The sequence below is a fragment of the Triticum dicoccoides genome, chromosome 6B (genome assembly GCF_002162155.2).
Source record: "Triticum dicoccoides isolate Atlit2015 ecotype Zavitan chromosome 6B, WEW_v2.0, whole genome shotgun sequence".
Taxonomy (NCBI): Eukaryota; Viridiplantae; Streptophyta; class Magnoliopsida; order Poales; family Poaceae; genus Triticum; species Triticum dicoccoides.
In genome coordinates, this window is record NC_041391.1 from 187886548 (window position 1) to 187904742 (window position 18195).

Consider the following 18195-nt stretch of genomic DNA (forward strand, 5'->3'; position numbering starts at 1 on the left):
TGGGAAGCATGTAGGAATTCTCGTTGGACATGAGATTTGGATTTAAATAGGTAATTCTAGTTGAGTATAGATGATGAGTGAGTCTACATGGTTCGGAGTAAATTGGATTTAGATTGATGATCTCGATCATGATACCATGTTTCTTGGAGGACAATAAACTAGGAGATTGGGTTAATTGTTGGAGTTGATTTAGGGATCTTTATGAGCTTGACCTTGGAGTATTACTAGATCACAATAACGGAAATTGGTGGACTGACTATAGTAAGGCAGCCCTTTCAAGTATTGGGGATTATAGGGACTTTAGGAGATCATGTGGAACACTAGCATAGGCGTTGGATTTGTAGAATTAATGGATTATGTAGTGATTAATGGAAGTTAACAGGTTGTTGGAGTTGATTCATAGAAAAGGAAACAAGACTTTGGAGTGGCATACGACGTGTTTCCTTAGGATAGAGATGCTTTATCTTAGACCTTGGAAGAACAGGCTGAGCACTTGGATTGTCACGTTCTAGCTTAGCAGCTTATTTGTTCTGCCTATGGATTTTTAGGGGTAGACATACATATGAGTTTGGGGATTGTAGACATATATGATTTTGTTAGACATCCTCTCGGGAGCCATGAGGATATGAATCACATGAGTGATGATTGGAGTTGACCTATGCAAAATGATGCTATCGGTGATATGATGTGATTTGTTTAAAGGACTAGATAGACTATTGGCATCTCGGAAACCGTGCTTAAAGATAAGATGATAAATGTTCACTCGCACACTAGAATCCTTGAAACCCTTAAGCCCTACCAAGCTACAACATGGTCAGATCAGGACCTTAGGGCCTTGACACTAGATCTAGAACCACCTTGGCCCACACTCAACAAGACCACCACTAATTCCCCAGCCTACTTTATGTACCCCGTGAACAAAGTCTTCATGGAGTGCTTAGACAAGATAGTTTTCATCATCATTTGGTGACCTACTTGTCCACCTGAAGACGGAAGAAGAGCCGTTCAGCTAGTCCAGGAATATTTGAAGACCGCCATGCCAAGGAGGAAGATCTACCACCATCATCAAGAAGTAAACATCCGCGTCGAAGACCAGGTGTATCTGCAAGTCACTCCTCTCTAAGGAACCAAGCATTTCCATGACAAGGAGACCCACACCAAGATTCATCGACCCCTTCGAGATCACTCCAAGATTTAACAACCCCCTCTGAGATCACTACGAGACGAAGAGAAGAGAGTTACCAGCTGGAGTTGCCACCTGAGTTACCTGATGTGCACAACGCTTTCCATGCATCACAACCCCGGAAGTGTTTCCAACTTCCTAGCTAGCCCGAGCACTAATAAGGACATTGATCACCGAGCCATCGACCCCTAGCCCAATCTAACCTACCGCGAGCTACACATTAGCAACCTGGATCAAGAAGAGCGTCATACACGAAGCCACACCATCAAGTACTTCAAGCTCAATGGAGCACTACACGGAAGCAGAAGCAACATGAGGACTTGAAGACTACCCCAGATCCAAGTTTCTGTATCACTTTCCACGCCTAGTTTGGGAATCTCGGGGACGAGATTCTTGTAAGGGGGGTAGGTTTGTCACACCCTGATTTTCATGCCACTACACTTAAGCTAACAATCATGATAAAATGTGGTTTGACAAAAACTTTTGAGTGTTTTGGACCTTGCCTTGATTGGTTTTTGTCTGTTGTTTGCAAGTGTTCTAAAAATAAAATAAATCCTCCAACTCTTATACTCCCTTCCCCTTGATCCAAAAACCTTTCCCAATGATCATGCCATGTGTATAGAGCAACATAGTATTTTCTTACAAAAATAATTTGGCCAAAAAGTATTTTCAAAAATTAGTTTTCCAAACCCCCTGAATTGAGGTTTGCACTGCAAGTACTTGATTTGGGGTATGAAAAATATTTCAAAAGGTATATTTGAAACCTATTATATATAGGATTCCCCTAAAACACAAAAATATAATTTTAAAAGTTATTTTCCTATTTTATTTAAAAGCTTTTTCTTAAGGCCAGAAATGGTCTTTAATAGGGAAAAAAATATTATTTTTTAATGCTTTAAAAATATTTTTTGAAAATTTAGGGAAACTCAGTGGACATATATTATCCATATATAAGAGTTTCAACACATGGCCATGTTCAAAATATTGGTCAAACCCCTCAAAAACCCTTTCTGGATATTTCAAGCTTTTGAAATATTTACAAAGGCAATATTCTCCAAAAATTCCAAGAAAATTCTAGCATGTCACATATGACATTTTGGATGATCTTGGTAAGTATCATGTCATGGAGAATAGTATAACCCCATGAAATCCCCTCAAAACCATTTCTGTCCATTTTGAAGTTTGAGCGACTTTACATTGCCAAACATATCCAAATGCTATCAAATCTTGTGAACATGCTCAAATGGTCTAATAATTTATCTAGACCAAATGGAACAAGTTGGAGAACAAGTTAACTTGATCAAAGTGCCCCAAAACCATTCGTGTCCAGAACCAAGTTTGAGCAACTCTACATTGGCAACTTTCTCCTTTTGATCTCAACTTTTGTGGACATGTTTATATCCTCAAATGATGACACTACACCAAGTGGTGCATCAAGGAGAACAGATGTGCATGACTAAATCTTGGAAAGTTCATTCTGCTAATTTCTAGGGTTTACAAAAGTTGCATTGGCAACTTTGCCCAAACCATTATCAAACACCTTCTGACACTTTACCAAAATGCCATTTTTGATCTCTTCCACTCTTCTCCATGGCCTCAACTTTTTACCACAGCCCTTACTAGTCCCCTTGCACCTCCAGTAGCAATGGCAAATCCACAGCTCAATTATTGGAGGGGTAAAACCCCACTTTCTCTCTCTGGACAACCCCTTTCCCTCTCTCCCTCAACCTCTCTCCTCTCCTACTGGCTTTCCAGGGCATCCAAGGCCCTCTTCCCTTTGTTTACTCCTCCCTGAACAACCCAGACACAAGTGGTCGCGCCCTACAAGCCAAAGGCATGCCCTGGCATGCAATTGGCGTGCTCCAGAGCGCGCTACGTGCACACCCGTACTGTAGCCGCCCCCTTCCAACCGCCTCCGGCCACCTCAGGCCTCCCCAGCGCGCCAGACGATGCGCCTCGACGTCTGCGACACGCTACACCCCTGTCCCCCTCCTCCTTCTCCCTCCTCCTGCCTACTCTCGCACGCGCACCGGCCGCCCGAGCGCTCCAATGGGCAGCCTCACACGCGCGATGCTCTGGCCCTTCCCCGCTATCTCTATTCTCTCCCCTCGCCCTAGACCAACCCCACGAGCGCCCCAGACACTCCCACGCGCGCCCCCGTGGCCTCCAGCAACGGCTAGAAGCTCGCCGGCGCACGAGCCACGGTGCACCTCGCCCCCTTCTATTTAAGGCTACCCCCGAGCCTCCTCTCTACTCCTTTGCCTCTCTCTCCCTCCCGTGCACCCCCTGGACCAACCCACTTCCCTCCTCGTGCCCTCCTTGCATCTCCATGGCTGGAGCAATGCCGCCGGCCTCCGCCTAAATTCGCGCTCCGTGGCCTCTCCCCTTCCCTTTAGACTCCACTAGAGCACCTCCAGCATCACCTCCGCATCGGGCAAAGCTGCAGTAAGCACTACGCCTACTTCACTGATCTGTCATATTACATACTTTTTCGGTTTTGTTTATGACTTCTTTCCTTTTCCTTTTTTCCTTTTCTCTTTTCCCTTTTTCCTTTTTTCCTTTTTCGTTTCTGTTTTTTTTTGATTTTTTCCTTCTTCTTCCTGGTTTGATGTTTTTGTTTCAAATTCATGAACTTTTTTCTTGAAAATCGATGAACTTTTTTCCAAATTCAATGAACTTTTTCTTAATTTGATGAACTTTTTTCAAACCCAATGAACTTTGTTTTAATATTCATTAACTTTTTTTCAAATTCGATGAACTTTTTTTTCAAAGTTTGATGAACGTTTTTGAAAATCTATTAACTTTTTTTAATTTGTATTAACATTTTTTTCCAAATTGATGAACGTTTTTCTTCAAATTGATGAACTGTTTTCATTTTTGATGAACTGGTTTTGAAAATCGTGAACTTTTTTCTAATTTGATGAACTTTTTTTCAAAATTGATGATTTTGTTTTCAATTTGGATGAGCTTTTCCCAAATTTGATGAACTTTTTAAATCGTTGCACTTGTTTCCAATTCGACGAACTTTTTCAAATTTCATGAACTTTTTTCATATTCGATGAACTTTTTTTCAAAGTTGATGAAATTTTTTTCAAGCTCACAATCTTTTACCTATGTTGTCTTTTTTTGAAATTCATAAACTCTTTTCGAGTTTGCAAATTTTGTCAAAATATATTGAACGTTTTTGTGAGTAATGGACTTCTTTTGAATTCATGAACATTTTTTTATCACATGAACATTTTTTAATTTTGGTGAACTTTTTTTTCCCATGTTCGTGAACGTCATTTTTGAAATATGTGAACATGTTTTCAAATAATTGGAAACTCTAAACATTACAGTGTACCATGCAATAAATAGTGCGTCTACCTTTCTGTTCTTAAAGGTTTCGCGCTGCAATTATTCACTTGCATTTCAGTAGGTAGATTGGTTAGCCTGCTGTACGAAAGGGGCGATGGCGCGAGTTCGAATCCTGTTGCGTACGCATTTTTTGCGGGGTTTTTCTTGGCGCTGCGCGCTCGTGGGCCGGCCCACCGAGACGCTGCTGCGAGCGCCAGTTGCAGCAACCGGCGCCTGCAGCGCTGTATAGGAGGACCCGACGAAACTTCTAGGGATTTTATTTCTTGTAATTTCATTTTTGAAGGTAGGCTTCCGAATATGGAAGCACATAGGCTAGCTAAATATGCTCTACACCTAGATGAGGGATGGCATTTGTGGCTGCTCCACACTCATGACATTTCTGTTAATCCTGTACTTCGAGTTATTGATCAATAAAGCAGAGGATGTTATCCCTAAAAAAAAGGCTGTTGGATCGGATATATCCGTAAAAAAGGTGTTGGCTAGATTTTTCTGGAAGATTCATAGATGTGTTGTTGCAAAACCATTTTTTTAAATATATATTCATATTTAAAAAATCCATGTAATATAAAAAATGTTCGTGTATATGAAAAAAAGAAAAGAGGAAACCAGAAAATTAATACTAAAAGAAAAGAAAGAAAATAAAAACCTACGAAGAAGAAAATCGGTATAGAAACAAAAAAGAAAAACATCAGAGGAAAATCGCCGAGAGCCAATTACCGCTCAACGCCGGAGTCGGGTCGGCCCATCAAATTCGCTCTTTGTTACTTGGCAACTACATTACAGATTCTCAAAAATAAAAAACTTAGCAACTACGTACATTGCAAATAGAAACCCATGCTCCCTTGCGCCTTGCGTGTCACACGTGTATCAGAAGATGCATTGAGAGTTTGAACATCTAAGCAATCTATACTGGCCTTTTTCAGACTGATGGGAACCTTTCTTTTGTGTTCCTCTAGAAGAGGGGAATTCAATTATTTCAGTTCAAACAAATTTCAAATTTATGTGGACTTTTATTATCCCTGAACCCTACCTTATATATGCATTGGACACAAAGAGAGCCCCGATGTTGACGCGTCACCAACAACCTCTAGACCCCCCTTCCCCTGCATCGTTGCCGGTGGAGTGAACACCAGCAAAATCTATAAGCGCCCAGTGAAGGTTGTGGCCCGACGTTGTGTCCTCCTTATGGCTTCGGAATTAATGTATCATATCTTGACTCTTGTGGCGTCCTCCTTGTTCTCCGGAGAGTTAAGATTTTCCCGACTACGGTGAGGGATGGGTGATGGCAGCAGCACGCCTTCGGCTTGCTCCAATGCTTGCAGTCCCCGCTAGGTGGTCTACGAACCTGGATGTAATTTTTGTTACTTTTGGTGTTCTTTGTACTGCCTTGATAGTTGATGAATAGATCGAAAGTTTTTCCCGCGAAAAAAATATCTGGCGATGGTGTAGCTTGAAATCCACCTGGAGATATGCAATGCCATTCTGAGGGGTGGAAATGGGAATAACATAATTTTGTCCGTTGAGGGAGCAATTTAGGTGGTGTTTTAGAGTTTAGGAATGGAAGTTATGCTTAGACGGTACTAATTGAGAGATGGATGTGGCATTTTTGTTTCCTTCTTTTAAAAAAAATACAGGGCAGATAACTAGGGGGAAATGAAGATGGTTTGACCCGGAGTGTGGCTTGGCTAGGTAGCCTCACAAAAACCAAATCACGACAGTCCTCATTCTTATTTCAAAACAGGTCTTTTTGCAACCAAAAACAAAAACAGGTCCTTTGCCACATGAAAAAGGAAGCATCGCATGGAGCGCATGGTCTCCATCGGAATCTTATCGTGATTCGTCAGCCTTCACTTTACCCTTCTCTCGAGATCCATATCAAAAATTTCCCCAAAAACGGATCCTGAACATTTGAAAGTGATAAGTGATAACGAGAAGATCTCCAACAGCTTAGCCTCAACTCCCATGAGGATCTTTGTTTTTGACCGGATAGAAGAACTCCAAGACCGCAACAGCTCCTCGCCGATCACATGACGATCATGCCACGATCTCAACAGCTCCCAGACCGCAACGGTGTCGATTGGGGTAGGTGCGAGGCATGACCAGATCCTGTCCGATCTGGGCCAACCAATGCACATAGACATATGTTTCTGCGCCGATCCCCCGATCCAACAGGCAACAGCTTATCCACACGACATGTCTGCAACACTCCCGAAAAAGAGTTTATCAGATAAGAAAAGGAAGTGCTTAGCTGTGCCCATTTCTGTCCTTATAGAAACAGTTAACTTGTTCAGCTTGCACCGATGAGTTCGTAGCTCATTGCGGCATTTTATATGCGTCATAATTGAGGGTTTGTGTGCCGCAAAAACTCGGGAAAATACGGTGGCTCTTCGTCACTAGGTTCAATCCATAATGACAGGTGGTGGTGGACACCTGGTATTTCTACATTTTTTTCTCTTTTAGGCTAAAAGGACACCTGGTATTTCTGCATTGATGAAATGTCTTCCGTGGAGTTAAGAAAATGGTGAGAGTTATGAAATATTGTAAGTGGACATTGACATCAGGTTCTGGTTTGCAGAGTAGTAGTGATGTCTTTTTCCGGCTGAGCCTGCAAATGATGGTATTATTTGTTGCAGAACTGGTAAGACAAGCAACCTCTGGAGATTGGTTTCTGATGCTGCATGGTTAGAAATTGTCATGGCACACTCACATAAGCAAAGAAGATAATATAAGTTTTATTGGCATAAAAGTAAGCTATCAAGAACAAATATTTGTAGAAAATCATCTTCAGACACATATCTCGGATCGATGGAATGGGACACATCACCACGCGCAAAAGAAACGGGTCAGATGTTTGCTTCGCAAGAAAGGAGGTCACTTCATAGCCGAAGGTCCACTATCCTCTTTCTCTTAGAACCTCTAGTTCAGCAATATGAAATACCAAGAACAAAACGAGCTGTGGGTGCCATTTCAGATGGTCCAAAGTTGCGGTTGTGCTCTTAACTGCATACCTCAATGCTACCTAATACCAGCAAGACTACATAATGTCCTTTCAAGGCACTAGGATTAAGGACCATGAGCCACATGCCTGATCTTAATCTGACAGACATGGGCAACCATTAATTGGGCCTGAAGCTTTGATGAATTTAACAGTGGACAGTTGAAGTTGTGTGTACTAAAACAGCTAGCCTATTTCCAGAACAAGCTCTGCAAAGCATTCAGTTTACTAAGAAAATAATGTAGGAAAATAAAATTCAACTTCTTGTTAAGAATATTTTGATACTAACAGTTTGAGTTTCCTATTTTTTATCATATAACATCGAAGTTGTGTGTAGTAAACGGCCAGCCTTTTTCCAGAACAAGCTCTGCGAAACTAATGCAGGAAAATAAAATTCAACTTCTTGTTAAGAATATTCTGATACTAACAGTTTGAGCTTCCTATTTTTTTATAGTAGAACATCAAAGTACAAGGAAATGATTAGCAGAGGAACACAATCCAAGTACAGCTAAAACAGCAATAAGTTGGTGTTTGTCAGCAGGCATGAATTGGCCCCTAGAGAATAAAAAAGGAAAAAAAGAAGAAGTGCATCCAACTAACTTGCCACCATATTTAAGCAGTCGTCATGCTACCCTCTCAGAAGATTTAGCTCCCTCTTCCTCCCTTCTCCCTCCAAACCAAACTCCTTGTTCTTCATCACCATCATCAGGCTCTAGTTTGCTTTCTTGATTCCTCTACAGAGTGAGACTAGTTCTGAAGATTCAGAAATAAAGTCGGCTTTTCAGAGTCTTCGGGCAGCTTAAGAGTACTTTGATCTTGAGGTAAGCTGCCTTCTGTTCTTCTGTACACGTCGTGTGGATATGTATATGGTTCCGGGCCTCTGAGAAGCTTTTGTTTAACACGACATGAGAGCTGAATTTCCCGAGAAGGCGAGAACAGCTTAAATCCTAGCATACATTTGTTCTGATGCATCTGTGATCTTATTGGACATCTCCATTCTTGTAGGAGCTTTTCTTTGTGTAGGCCCTCACAAATGGCGGTAAAGATGAAAGGAATCTTCAAAGGGCTGAGGATATTCTCGCACATGTTTGGTAATAATAATCCCATCTTTCTTTCTTGTTCCTCGGTCCTCCCATTTCAAGAACAACTTCAAAAAAAATAGAAAAATACAATTAGGGCCCAACCGGGTTCGAACCGGTGACCTATTGATCTGCAGTCAATTGCTCTACCACTGAGCTATGGACCCATTTGTGTATTATTTGATACATAATTCTACTCAAAGTATTGTGTTTATGGCTATGATTCATCACATAAATTAATGAATGTAATTTCTACTTACACATGTAACTGTTGTTCTACTGCAGCTCAAAAGGAGCATGAGATGGAAATTGGGTTCCCTACAGATGTAAAACATGTGGCTCACATAGGGTTGGGCACCAGTGACACATCTCCAAGCTGGGTAAACATACAAATAACTTGAAGGCCTTTTCAAATTATCTTCTTGTAGATCACCAGACTTTATTATGCCACCATATTTTGAGTCTATTGTCTTCTAGTATTGTCACTGATGGGTAGTGTGCAATGTTCATTTTAGATGAATGAGTTCAAGTCATCAGAAGATTTATCTGCAGGCTCTCTGAGCACAGCTGAGCAGTCAAGACAGACTTCTTGGACCTCTACAGGTAATTAGCATCCTCTCATTTATCTCTGTCAAGAGTTAAATATATTCAACATCCAAAAAAGACATAAATATATTCAAAAAAGGATAAAGTTTCATTCAGGGGTGATCCCTGATTTTCCACCATAAAAGTTTCACATCCTTTGTATGTGACTCACATGTGGGCCTGGACCGGATCCACCTTGTCAGTGTCACGATGACGGATTTGTATATAAATTAAAACATATACCTATATAAGACCATGCCTCTGTTATTGCAAATCTGCATGACTAATCATTAATGTGCATAAGCATGAGAATCTTCCTGAGCTGTTTTCTAATGATCAGTAGTAGTGGCGTAGCACTACACAGTTTTCCCCATTGGTTGCCTCCATGTTTACTAGGTGCTGACCAGTAGTATTTTATGTCTGCAGACTTTGAGCCAGCAAGATCTATGCTGCCAACTGAGATTAATTTCCCAGACAGACCTGCACAGGAGTCCTCCTCCTGCCCCCCAAGAGGCCCCAGGAAGGCAAGGAGGAAGAAGACCAGGACATCGTCACCCACCTCTGCAAGATCATCTTCCTCGAGGTCGAGGGCCTCCTTCGCGACGGCGTTCGACGATTTCAACGAGTCGCAAAGAGGGCTTCGGGTCGTGTAAAAAACCATGTGTGACCACCTTGCATATAATACATGTTTCGGGTTTAGGGAGGGGAGGTGATTTGTGAATTGCTTTATTCTTTGTCCAGTTTAACAGTTGGAGCCATAGTTGGAAATGCAAAAGTAAGTTGGAAGTTGATCCATGTTTTGTCCATAAAGCTTTGGTATCACACAATCACAGATCTTGTTTCACATTGTTTTTCAAAGACGCGTAACTGTAAAGAAGTGCTAATCAAAGGCATGCCTGCCAGAGTAATGTCAATGATCATGACATGTTGTGGACTAAGAAGCATGAGACCAGGCACTGTGAACTGTTTGTTTTCCACGCCACCAGGACAACGTGCTACTGACCGGCATGATGAGATGCAGAGATGGTTCATCATGCCCATCACTTTGTTCAAGAGCCATGTATGTTCTTCAGAGAACATCATGGCTGATATTATGGGCTGCCACATTGGTCAGCTAACTTTGATCAGCATTTTGCAATTAGGTCAGTAACAATCTACCTGATGTGATTATGCAGCTGCAGCATGTCTTCCTTGAACAGTATGAAGCATATTTTTTGGATGTATTACTGAAAGGTTTATAAGGTCAAGCAGATAGACGAAGATCCTCGCCAAAACATTGCGAGAATCTTATTGTGACCATAAGGTAAAGTGAGGCAAGGAATATATTATATTTTTTTGAGGGCTAGGAATATATTATATGAATAATAGCATCAGCATCAACTATCAAGTAGGAGTAGACAACAAGAATCGTGTGCTATGCGGCACTTACCGAAAAGAAGAGCCTTACAAGGAGATCAAAAGAAGACTTTCTGAAGGATTCTTTTTTCAGTCATATTTGGGAGAAGCATGGGGTTTCAGGCTGAAGCTGGCTTCACGCTCCATTTTACCGTTGTAGCTCGCATCGCGGTTTGAGCCATCTACTAGTCTTTATAACCATGTTCTGGCACGTTTAGCTAGGGGCTGAAATTTTTGGAAAGTTTCAGCCAGTTTTTGTCCTCACCGTCACATACAAAACTAAAAAAACATACTATAAAATAGTACTAGAAATAACAGAATAAGTGGAAACTCCATACAAGTAACTGAAACGCCATTTGGAGAAAAAGTGGCTGGAACCTAAAATAATAGCCAGACACCTGCATTTTATCAAGTCAGGTAAGGAAAAATCAGATCGAATGTTTCAAAGTTCAAAGAGGGGCCTCAGCTAATTAATCAGCATCAGGCATCTCGTCGACCAACTTAACGGGACCCCAACGGCAATGCAAAGCGCATGCATCCTATTCCTCCTCGTCGTCGTTGCACGGTTCGGTGATTGACCGACCACCATAACGTGTCGCGACCCTCGTGCCAAAGCACAAACCCCCCATGGAGAACGACGTCACAAGCCATGAATATATGCCTGTGGCACTCCGCAAAGGCTCCGTCAGCTCAGCTGCAGCAGAGCAGTGCAGAGCACAGCAGAGAGGACGCCATTACAGCCAGGGCAAGCACAAAGACAGCTCGAAAACTTGGCGGAGAGATAGTTCGGCTAGCTCAAGGTGTCCATGGAAAGCAAGGCACCCCGTGGGCACTACAGCTCATGAGGGCCGGGCGTCGATCGAGGACTACAAATAGCCGGCGGCCTCAAGCTCTTGCATCTCATCGAGCGGAGGAAGAAGCACCTGCGCAATCTTGATCGGTCGTGTGACTGTCTAGCTAGGGAGTTAATTTGGTTTTGCAGTGATGGCGAAGGGTGCTGGTTACGGGCTTGGGTTCGTCTGCTTCGCTCTTGTGGCGGCGATGGCCGGCGCGGTGCAGTTCAAGGTCGGCGGCGACAGCGGGTGGAGCGTGGCCGGCGCCAGCAAGGAGTCGTACAACACTTGGGCGATGAAGAACAGGTTCCAGGTCGGAGACACTCTAGGTAATCCAGACACGATCGATCACCTTCGGGCTTCGGCAAGGATCAAGATTTCGTCTGCCATGGCCATGATCAGACCTTCGACCTCTTCTTCTTCTTGATGTGTTGTTAATGGTGGTATTGTGCTTGTGCAGTGTTCGTGTACCCCAAGGACAAGGACTCGGTGCTGGTGGTGCAGCCGTCCGACTACAACGCCTGCAACACGTCGTCGTACGACAAGAAGTTCGCCGACGGCAACACCGTCTTCACCCTGGACCACGCCGGCGCCTTCTTCTTCGTCAGCGGCGTCGAGGCCAACTGCCGCGCCAACGAGAAGCTCATCGTCATGGTCCTCGCCGGCCGCAACGGCACAGGCACGGCCGCCGCGCCGCCGCCTTCGACGCCCGCCGCTCCGGCACCAGCAACGTCATCTCCACCTCCGGCCGCTTCCAGCCCGCCGCCTGCGACGCCCACCTCACCAACCCCCGCGGCGCCCAGTCCCACCTCGGCTCCTCCTCCCGCCTCCGCTTCCGCCCCGCCACCGGCCTCTTCCCCTGCATCTGCTCCTCCGACCTCGTCGCCCACTGCTCCGGCGTCCCCGCCTCTGCCCACTCCGTCGGCCCCGACCGGCGCCCCGCCGATGGCGCCCTCGGCGAACGCTCCGGCCGGCGCAGACGGAGGAAGCACGAACTCAACGGGCACGTCATCGTCCCCGCCTCCAGCCGGCTCCAACGAGCGGAACGGCGCCACGCTCACGGTTACCGGCGCCACAGGTCTCGCCGGATCGGCCGCGGCCTGCATCGTCGGCTACGCCATGCTCGCTCTGTGAAGCGTGACCGGAGAAGGGTGACTACTACAACTACAGTAACTACTGTACTAACTAAGACGAGTGATCTGTGTGTGCATCGACTATCGATTGACCTCTTTGTGTTGTATACGTATTCGTTTTCCATCGGATGAATGAAATAAGAAAGAGACGACGAGATTCTTGAGAAAAACGGTCGAAACTCGCATGGCGATGCCTTGTCGGCCAGCCCCCGCGGCAGCGCCGGCGATGCAGGGGGAGCCAGGAAAGAGAGGGCAGCGGTAGTCGCGGCGTGCGCGATGGAGGGTAGAAAGAGATAGAGTGCCCGGTTTTTGCCGTTTTTTCCATTAGGCCTCGTTTGGCACAAAGGGATTTGGGAGGATTTCAGAGGCGGGGATTTGGGAGGACTTGATGAATCCCTCCCTTCCATCCAATCCCCTCAAAACCCCTTGAATTCCCAAAACCCCTTCATCCCCAATTCTCTTCGTTTAAAGTTTCTGTTTGGTAGGCAGGGTTTGTCAAATTGACATAACATGGTGTAGAACATCTAAAAATTCAATTTTTACAATGTAACTAACTCCCTTATATCCTTGCTACGGAATTGTAAAGGCCACCTAATAAAAATGAGAAAAACTGCTAGAGGGGAATAATTTAGCAGTAGTTTTTTCCAGCAGCAACATAATTTTGCATGACTCAAAATCAATATATCATCACAACAACATCATAATTTATCATAACAACATGACTTCGAATCCCAAATCCCAGGAATCATAATTTATCATGACAATATGATCTTTCGTAGCAACAACAATTCATCATAGCCCCAACATAATTTTGCAGCAAAGATATATCAATCTTTTGGTGTGATGATCATCTATCTTTGAGAATCTGAGAGAAAGTTATCCCTCCAACTTGTTTATTGTTGCTTCTTTTGGTGCTTGAGAACCTGATGAAACAAAAGGAGAAGAATATTAGAGTGCCTTCAAAATAACTTATAACTATAAGTTTTGCTAGATGAACATTAGAGTGCCTTCTGGAACATAAGTAGGCATGTAGTACAGCAAGTTTCAGGAATAGAACAAGCAAGGAGTATTGTACTTGTAGTAGGAGCATTGTACTACTAGCAAGAAACAAGCTGTATATATTAAAGCAAAGTTTCCGGCAAGCAACATTAATTTGATTTTTTCTTCATTTTCTTTTTGTAGGTGCGCAGCAAGCAAACGGGAGTACTCCAAACAATACAGATGGTACTACTGATACAAGCAATACAAATAACACTGCATAGCCAAATACAAGCTACAGCAATACTGAATTTATATTGGAGCTACAGAAAATCCTACTCCTGATTTAATGGCATTTGTACACAAGATCAACAATTTTATTGAAGTTCAATACTACTCCTGATTTGTTCTAACAGCAAGCAAGCAAGGAGCAAGATCAAGGGATCCTTGAATCAAACGGTCAAGGGTAGTTTTCTCGGATCCACATCAATTGTATCCTCTTTTTTTGGGTAGAACTAGTCTAAAACTGAAGTGACCAGAATATACTGATGCTAATAGGAACAAGGTAGCTTACCTTAGATACGTTGAGTCAACTCTGCCATTTCGCTCCGAAGAAACACTGCAGCACTTTCTTCATCTTCAGCGGCAGAATTAAGAAAGATCTCACGGTTCTCAACACTTTTGAACACTTTGTAGGCAGTGGCTCTTTCATCGCGGTGGATACTTTCCATCTTGTGCAAAACAGCAATGCACTTGCTGATGGAGAATTCTTGGGCATTTTTTGCCCCGGCCAATAGAGCAGACTCCTCCTCCGCTTGCTTCCGTTTGATCTCCACATATTGTGACATCACTTCCACCATAGGATCATCACGCTTCTTACCCTTCTTTGATTCCTTCACATGCTTGTTATTTGAAGTAGCAACACCACCTCTTTGTGTGGCATCTCTTGAACCATCACTTGGGGCAGCACCTCTTGGACCATCACTTGGGACAGCATCTCTGGGACCATCACTTGGGGCAGCATCACTTGGACCATCACTTGGGGCGGCATCTCTTGGATCATCATACATGTGTAAATCATCACCGTATTGATTCAGGTCAAAAGAGAAAGCAGTCTTCTCTCTTTCAACTTCGAGATCACCATCACTCACTTCTGTAACCTCAGTTGATGTGAAATTGAAGTTACCTTCTGCTATATGCCCTGCACAAACACCCAAGTTATCATTAAAGGCCACACAACAATGAGATGAAAATTCATTATAAAGGTCAACAAAAAGAGAGGAAATGAAAATCCATTCAACTCAGTAACTCACCATCATACAGATCACCAAGCTTATCGTAGAGGGGAAAGGGCTTATTCTGGAACTTAGCTATTTCTGGCCACGACTGTATATATAAAAGAAATGATTTATCGAACTTAGACTGCTCAAAAATAAGATTGATTACAAAAGCATGGAATACAAGTCATCAAGTTTTGCAAAGACAAAATGCACTACACTAGAACTTACAGTCATCAAGCTTTGCCAAAGATGTGCGTCAGCATCTATCATGTGTGTATGATAGTTCCAGCTGACACCTCTCTGTTTGCGGGCATCCTTAAGAAGTCTGTATTGAGCTTTCAAGTCTTTCTGTTTTTCTTGAATCTGTAGCTTTGTAAAATTAGTGTGTCCATATCTTTCATGAAATAAATCTTCCATCCTATTCCATGCTTCAGTTGACCAACCATTCTGTCCCCTATGGTACGGAGTGTTGTGCTCCTGAAGTATCTCTACTAAACCCTTTTCCAAAGCTGGGTTCCATTGAGCTCTTGGCTTTTTAACTACACCAACACAAATTTACATTGTTCAAACTTAATGCTCAACATGATAAGAGGAGTTACTACCATTCAATTTGAAAACAAATAGTGATAAACTTTAGGAGGACTAGTGAAAACTTCCAACAACATGATAAGAGTGAGTTATTCATTATCTATGGTAGAGTGAGTTGTGTGACCTACATCTGCTACTTTATTCTCTAATTTATACTCTACTAGTGATTATGTCATACCATTGACGAAACATAATAAGTGAGCAGTACTTCTTTTGGAAAAACTGTCAGCTAAATAATACTCTACTAGTCTATATACTCCTGTTATAGACTTGTTTCTGCTATAATGCACCACTACATGTAGTATTGAAAGATATCATTCACCAAACATAACAGCAAGCACAGAACTTAATTGGCAAGATCTGAGAAATGGAGATTAAGTAGACCAAATACCTCTTGGAGGTGTCTTTTTAATTTTGGGTGATGGCTTCTTGGCACCGTGTGAAGCTTTTTTCCCACTTGCTTTCATGAGATTGTACTTTGGGGACCCCTTTGGATACATACCTGCATTTCAATACACACTACATTATTAGATGATGAAGACAAGAGAAGTTAATTAATTACTATATGTATATATATCATAAAAACACACACCACCATGTTGGCTATTCAGGATGGTATGCTTCCCACATTTGCATTGCGATTTCATCCCTTAGAGTGTTCCCTAAGTCATTGTTCCCATAGTTATTCTCGTCGCCATTCGGGAGATCAACAAAAGCATTTGGCACTATGTTATCGGGCTGGTTGTCAAGCCAAGTCTCATCACCATTCTCCATTTTGATGATATTGTGAAGAACTGCGGCAGCTGCGGGAAGTTTCACTTGGTTCTCGATTGAATGCGGTGTGCCGACATGAAGAATAGGGAAGCGCTTTTTAAGAACTCCTAGGGACCTTTCCACATGGTTCCGTAGAACAGCATGCCGATGATTGAACAATTCCTTGTGGTTTTGTGGCCGAGGATGTCCATGACCAAATTCCTTCAAATGATACCGACACCCCGATAAGCTGCGAGAAATGACTGAGTGTTTGCATAACCCCCGTCAACTAGGTAAAACTTTCCCTCAGGTACTTTAAATCCCTTGCTCATTGCAGAATGAAGAACCCTCGCATCCGTAGCTGAACCCTCCCAGCCACATGATATGAAAGTGAATTTTAAATCGAAGTCGCATGCAACCATAATATTATGATTCAAGGTACCCTTCCTATTACGAAATGGAGCAGCAATCCCAGGTGTTGCGGTTATAGGAACATGTGACCCATCAATGGCTCCTAAACAGTTCTGGAAGCAAAGATTGCAGGTCAATAAAGAACTATTAAGTTAGATAAGAAAAGGAATTGTGGAAGCGCTAAAAATGGAAACCTGGAAGTAAGGATAAAATCTTGTGTCGGTGGAGATTTTTGGATGTGGCTCATCAATGTTCGGAGGATTTAGAAATCGACTAGCTAAGATGGGGATGATGTTGAAGAACTCATTGATGTACTCATGAAATGTTTGTCCACTATGCTGAAATTCTAGCTGGAGATCTTCATAAGATGCATTGTGAGACACCATGTACAGGAAAAATGCCAACTTCTCCTCCACCTTAATTCTTGTATCGGATATCAGATTTTCTCTTCTAAGATAAGATGCCAAAGCCCGAAAGATACGTGGCTCCATCCTATAAGCTACGAGGCAATTCTTAACATGGCCTCTAAGTATATCGTCAACACGCTTCTTGCCATATAGGATGGAGCTATGTCGCTGCTTTCTCTCGACTGGTCCTCTATTACGCATTCGATGCAATACTGGTAGAATAAAGGACATCATATCTTCATCATCCTCGCATCGATAATCTCGGAGTTCATGTTGACACTAAAACTAAAATCAAGAAGCAACAAATAAGAACTATATTCACTAAGACATACATAATGATCTAGAATATTATATCATCAGTGTGCCAAGATGTGCAATGACCAAGAGCTATCAAGTATGATATACTACTTCGGCAAAGAAACAAGCTCAAGAGGGCTTATGTAGCTTACCAAAGTTTGGCGTGGCAACAGGTTCCCAAGAAGGAGGTAACTCGTCCACCCCAACAAGGATCCAAGCGGCAGGCTGTGAAAATAAGAGTCAAACACATTTCATCATAAGTATTATAAGTAGCGGAATTTCATCATTATTTCTAATCTGACGACACACACATTTGAATAGAAACATCATAGGATGGTTTGTTCCAATACATGCAGAAGATGGACAATTAGAATCAAGACCAAAATCAAAGAGTTTTCCCTTGAATAAACAACAGCAATCAGGTATAAACTACATTCATTTCATCAGGTCAATTCACTGGCAAGGGAAGTAACAGGTTTACGCTTGTTGAATCCTAATTATTCTACATAGATTCATAAGAACAAATACTGTAAACCATCTTTTGTCTATCCGCATCCTATTTTGTACTAGTGTAGTTGTTATCATGGTACATCTAAGAGTAAGAATCATTTACTAACAAGCAAATGCTGGCCAAGCAGACGGGCCTAACAAGGAATCAGGTAAGCAGCAAAGCAGACGGGCCTAACAAGGAATCAGGTAAGCGGCAAAGCAGACGGGCCTAACAAGGAGATCCACAACCTGGAGATGAGGCAGGTCCACAAGCACCCGCCACACGACAAGGGCCAGCAGCACGGCGTCCACGGCCAATCTCACCAGCACTCGTCGCAGCAGCAGCAGCAGCAACAGCAGCACAACGGCAATCGCTCCAAGCCCTGCGACTCGCACCCCGGCAGATTGAGACAAATCTCGACCTCTAGGGTT

At 43.0% G+C, this 18195-nt stretch overlaps 2 protein-coding genes and 1 non-coding gene across 4 annotated transcripts; 2 read left to right on the top strand and 1 right to left on the bottom strand.

Moving 5' to 3' along the window:
- The first annotated feature begins 8208 nt into the window (after positions 1–8208).
- Positions 8209–10125, top strand: LOC119320229 (CRIB domain-containing protein RIC10-like). 2 transcript variants are annotated; one of them, XM_037594333.1, is made up of 5 exons: positions 8209–8356; positions 8541–8626; positions 8900–8994; positions 9130–9217; positions 9626–10125. In XM_037594333.1, the coding sequence occupies exons 2-5, from the start codon at positions 8569–8571 to the stop codon at positions 9850–9852; spliced, it is 468 nt and encodes a 155-aa protein (XP_037450230.1). In that variant the 5' UTR covers positions 8209–8356; positions 8541–8568; the 3' UTR covers positions 9853–10125. The 2 variants fall into 2 exon arrangements, with proteins under 2 accessions (XP_037450230.1, XP_037450231.1); XM_037594334.1 differs by having other exon boundaries at positions 8209–8626.
- On the bottom strand, positions 8710–8781 carry TRNAC-GCA. The gene has a single exon. It is a non-coding gene; the product is annotated as a tRNA-Cys (tRNA).
- A 1142-nt stretch (positions 10126–11267) lies between the features above and the next one.
- On the top strand, positions 11268–12728 carry LOC119325415 (early nodulin-like protein 2). The gene is made up of 2 exons (XM_037599169.1): positions 11268–11756; positions 11888–12728. The coding sequence occupies exons 1-2, from the start codon at positions 11579–11581 to the stop codon at positions 12559–12561; spliced, it is 852 nt and encodes a 283-aa protein (XP_037455066.1). The 5' UTR covers positions 11268–11578; the 3' UTR covers positions 12562–12728.
- Positions 12729–18195: the final 5467 nt, after the last annotated feature.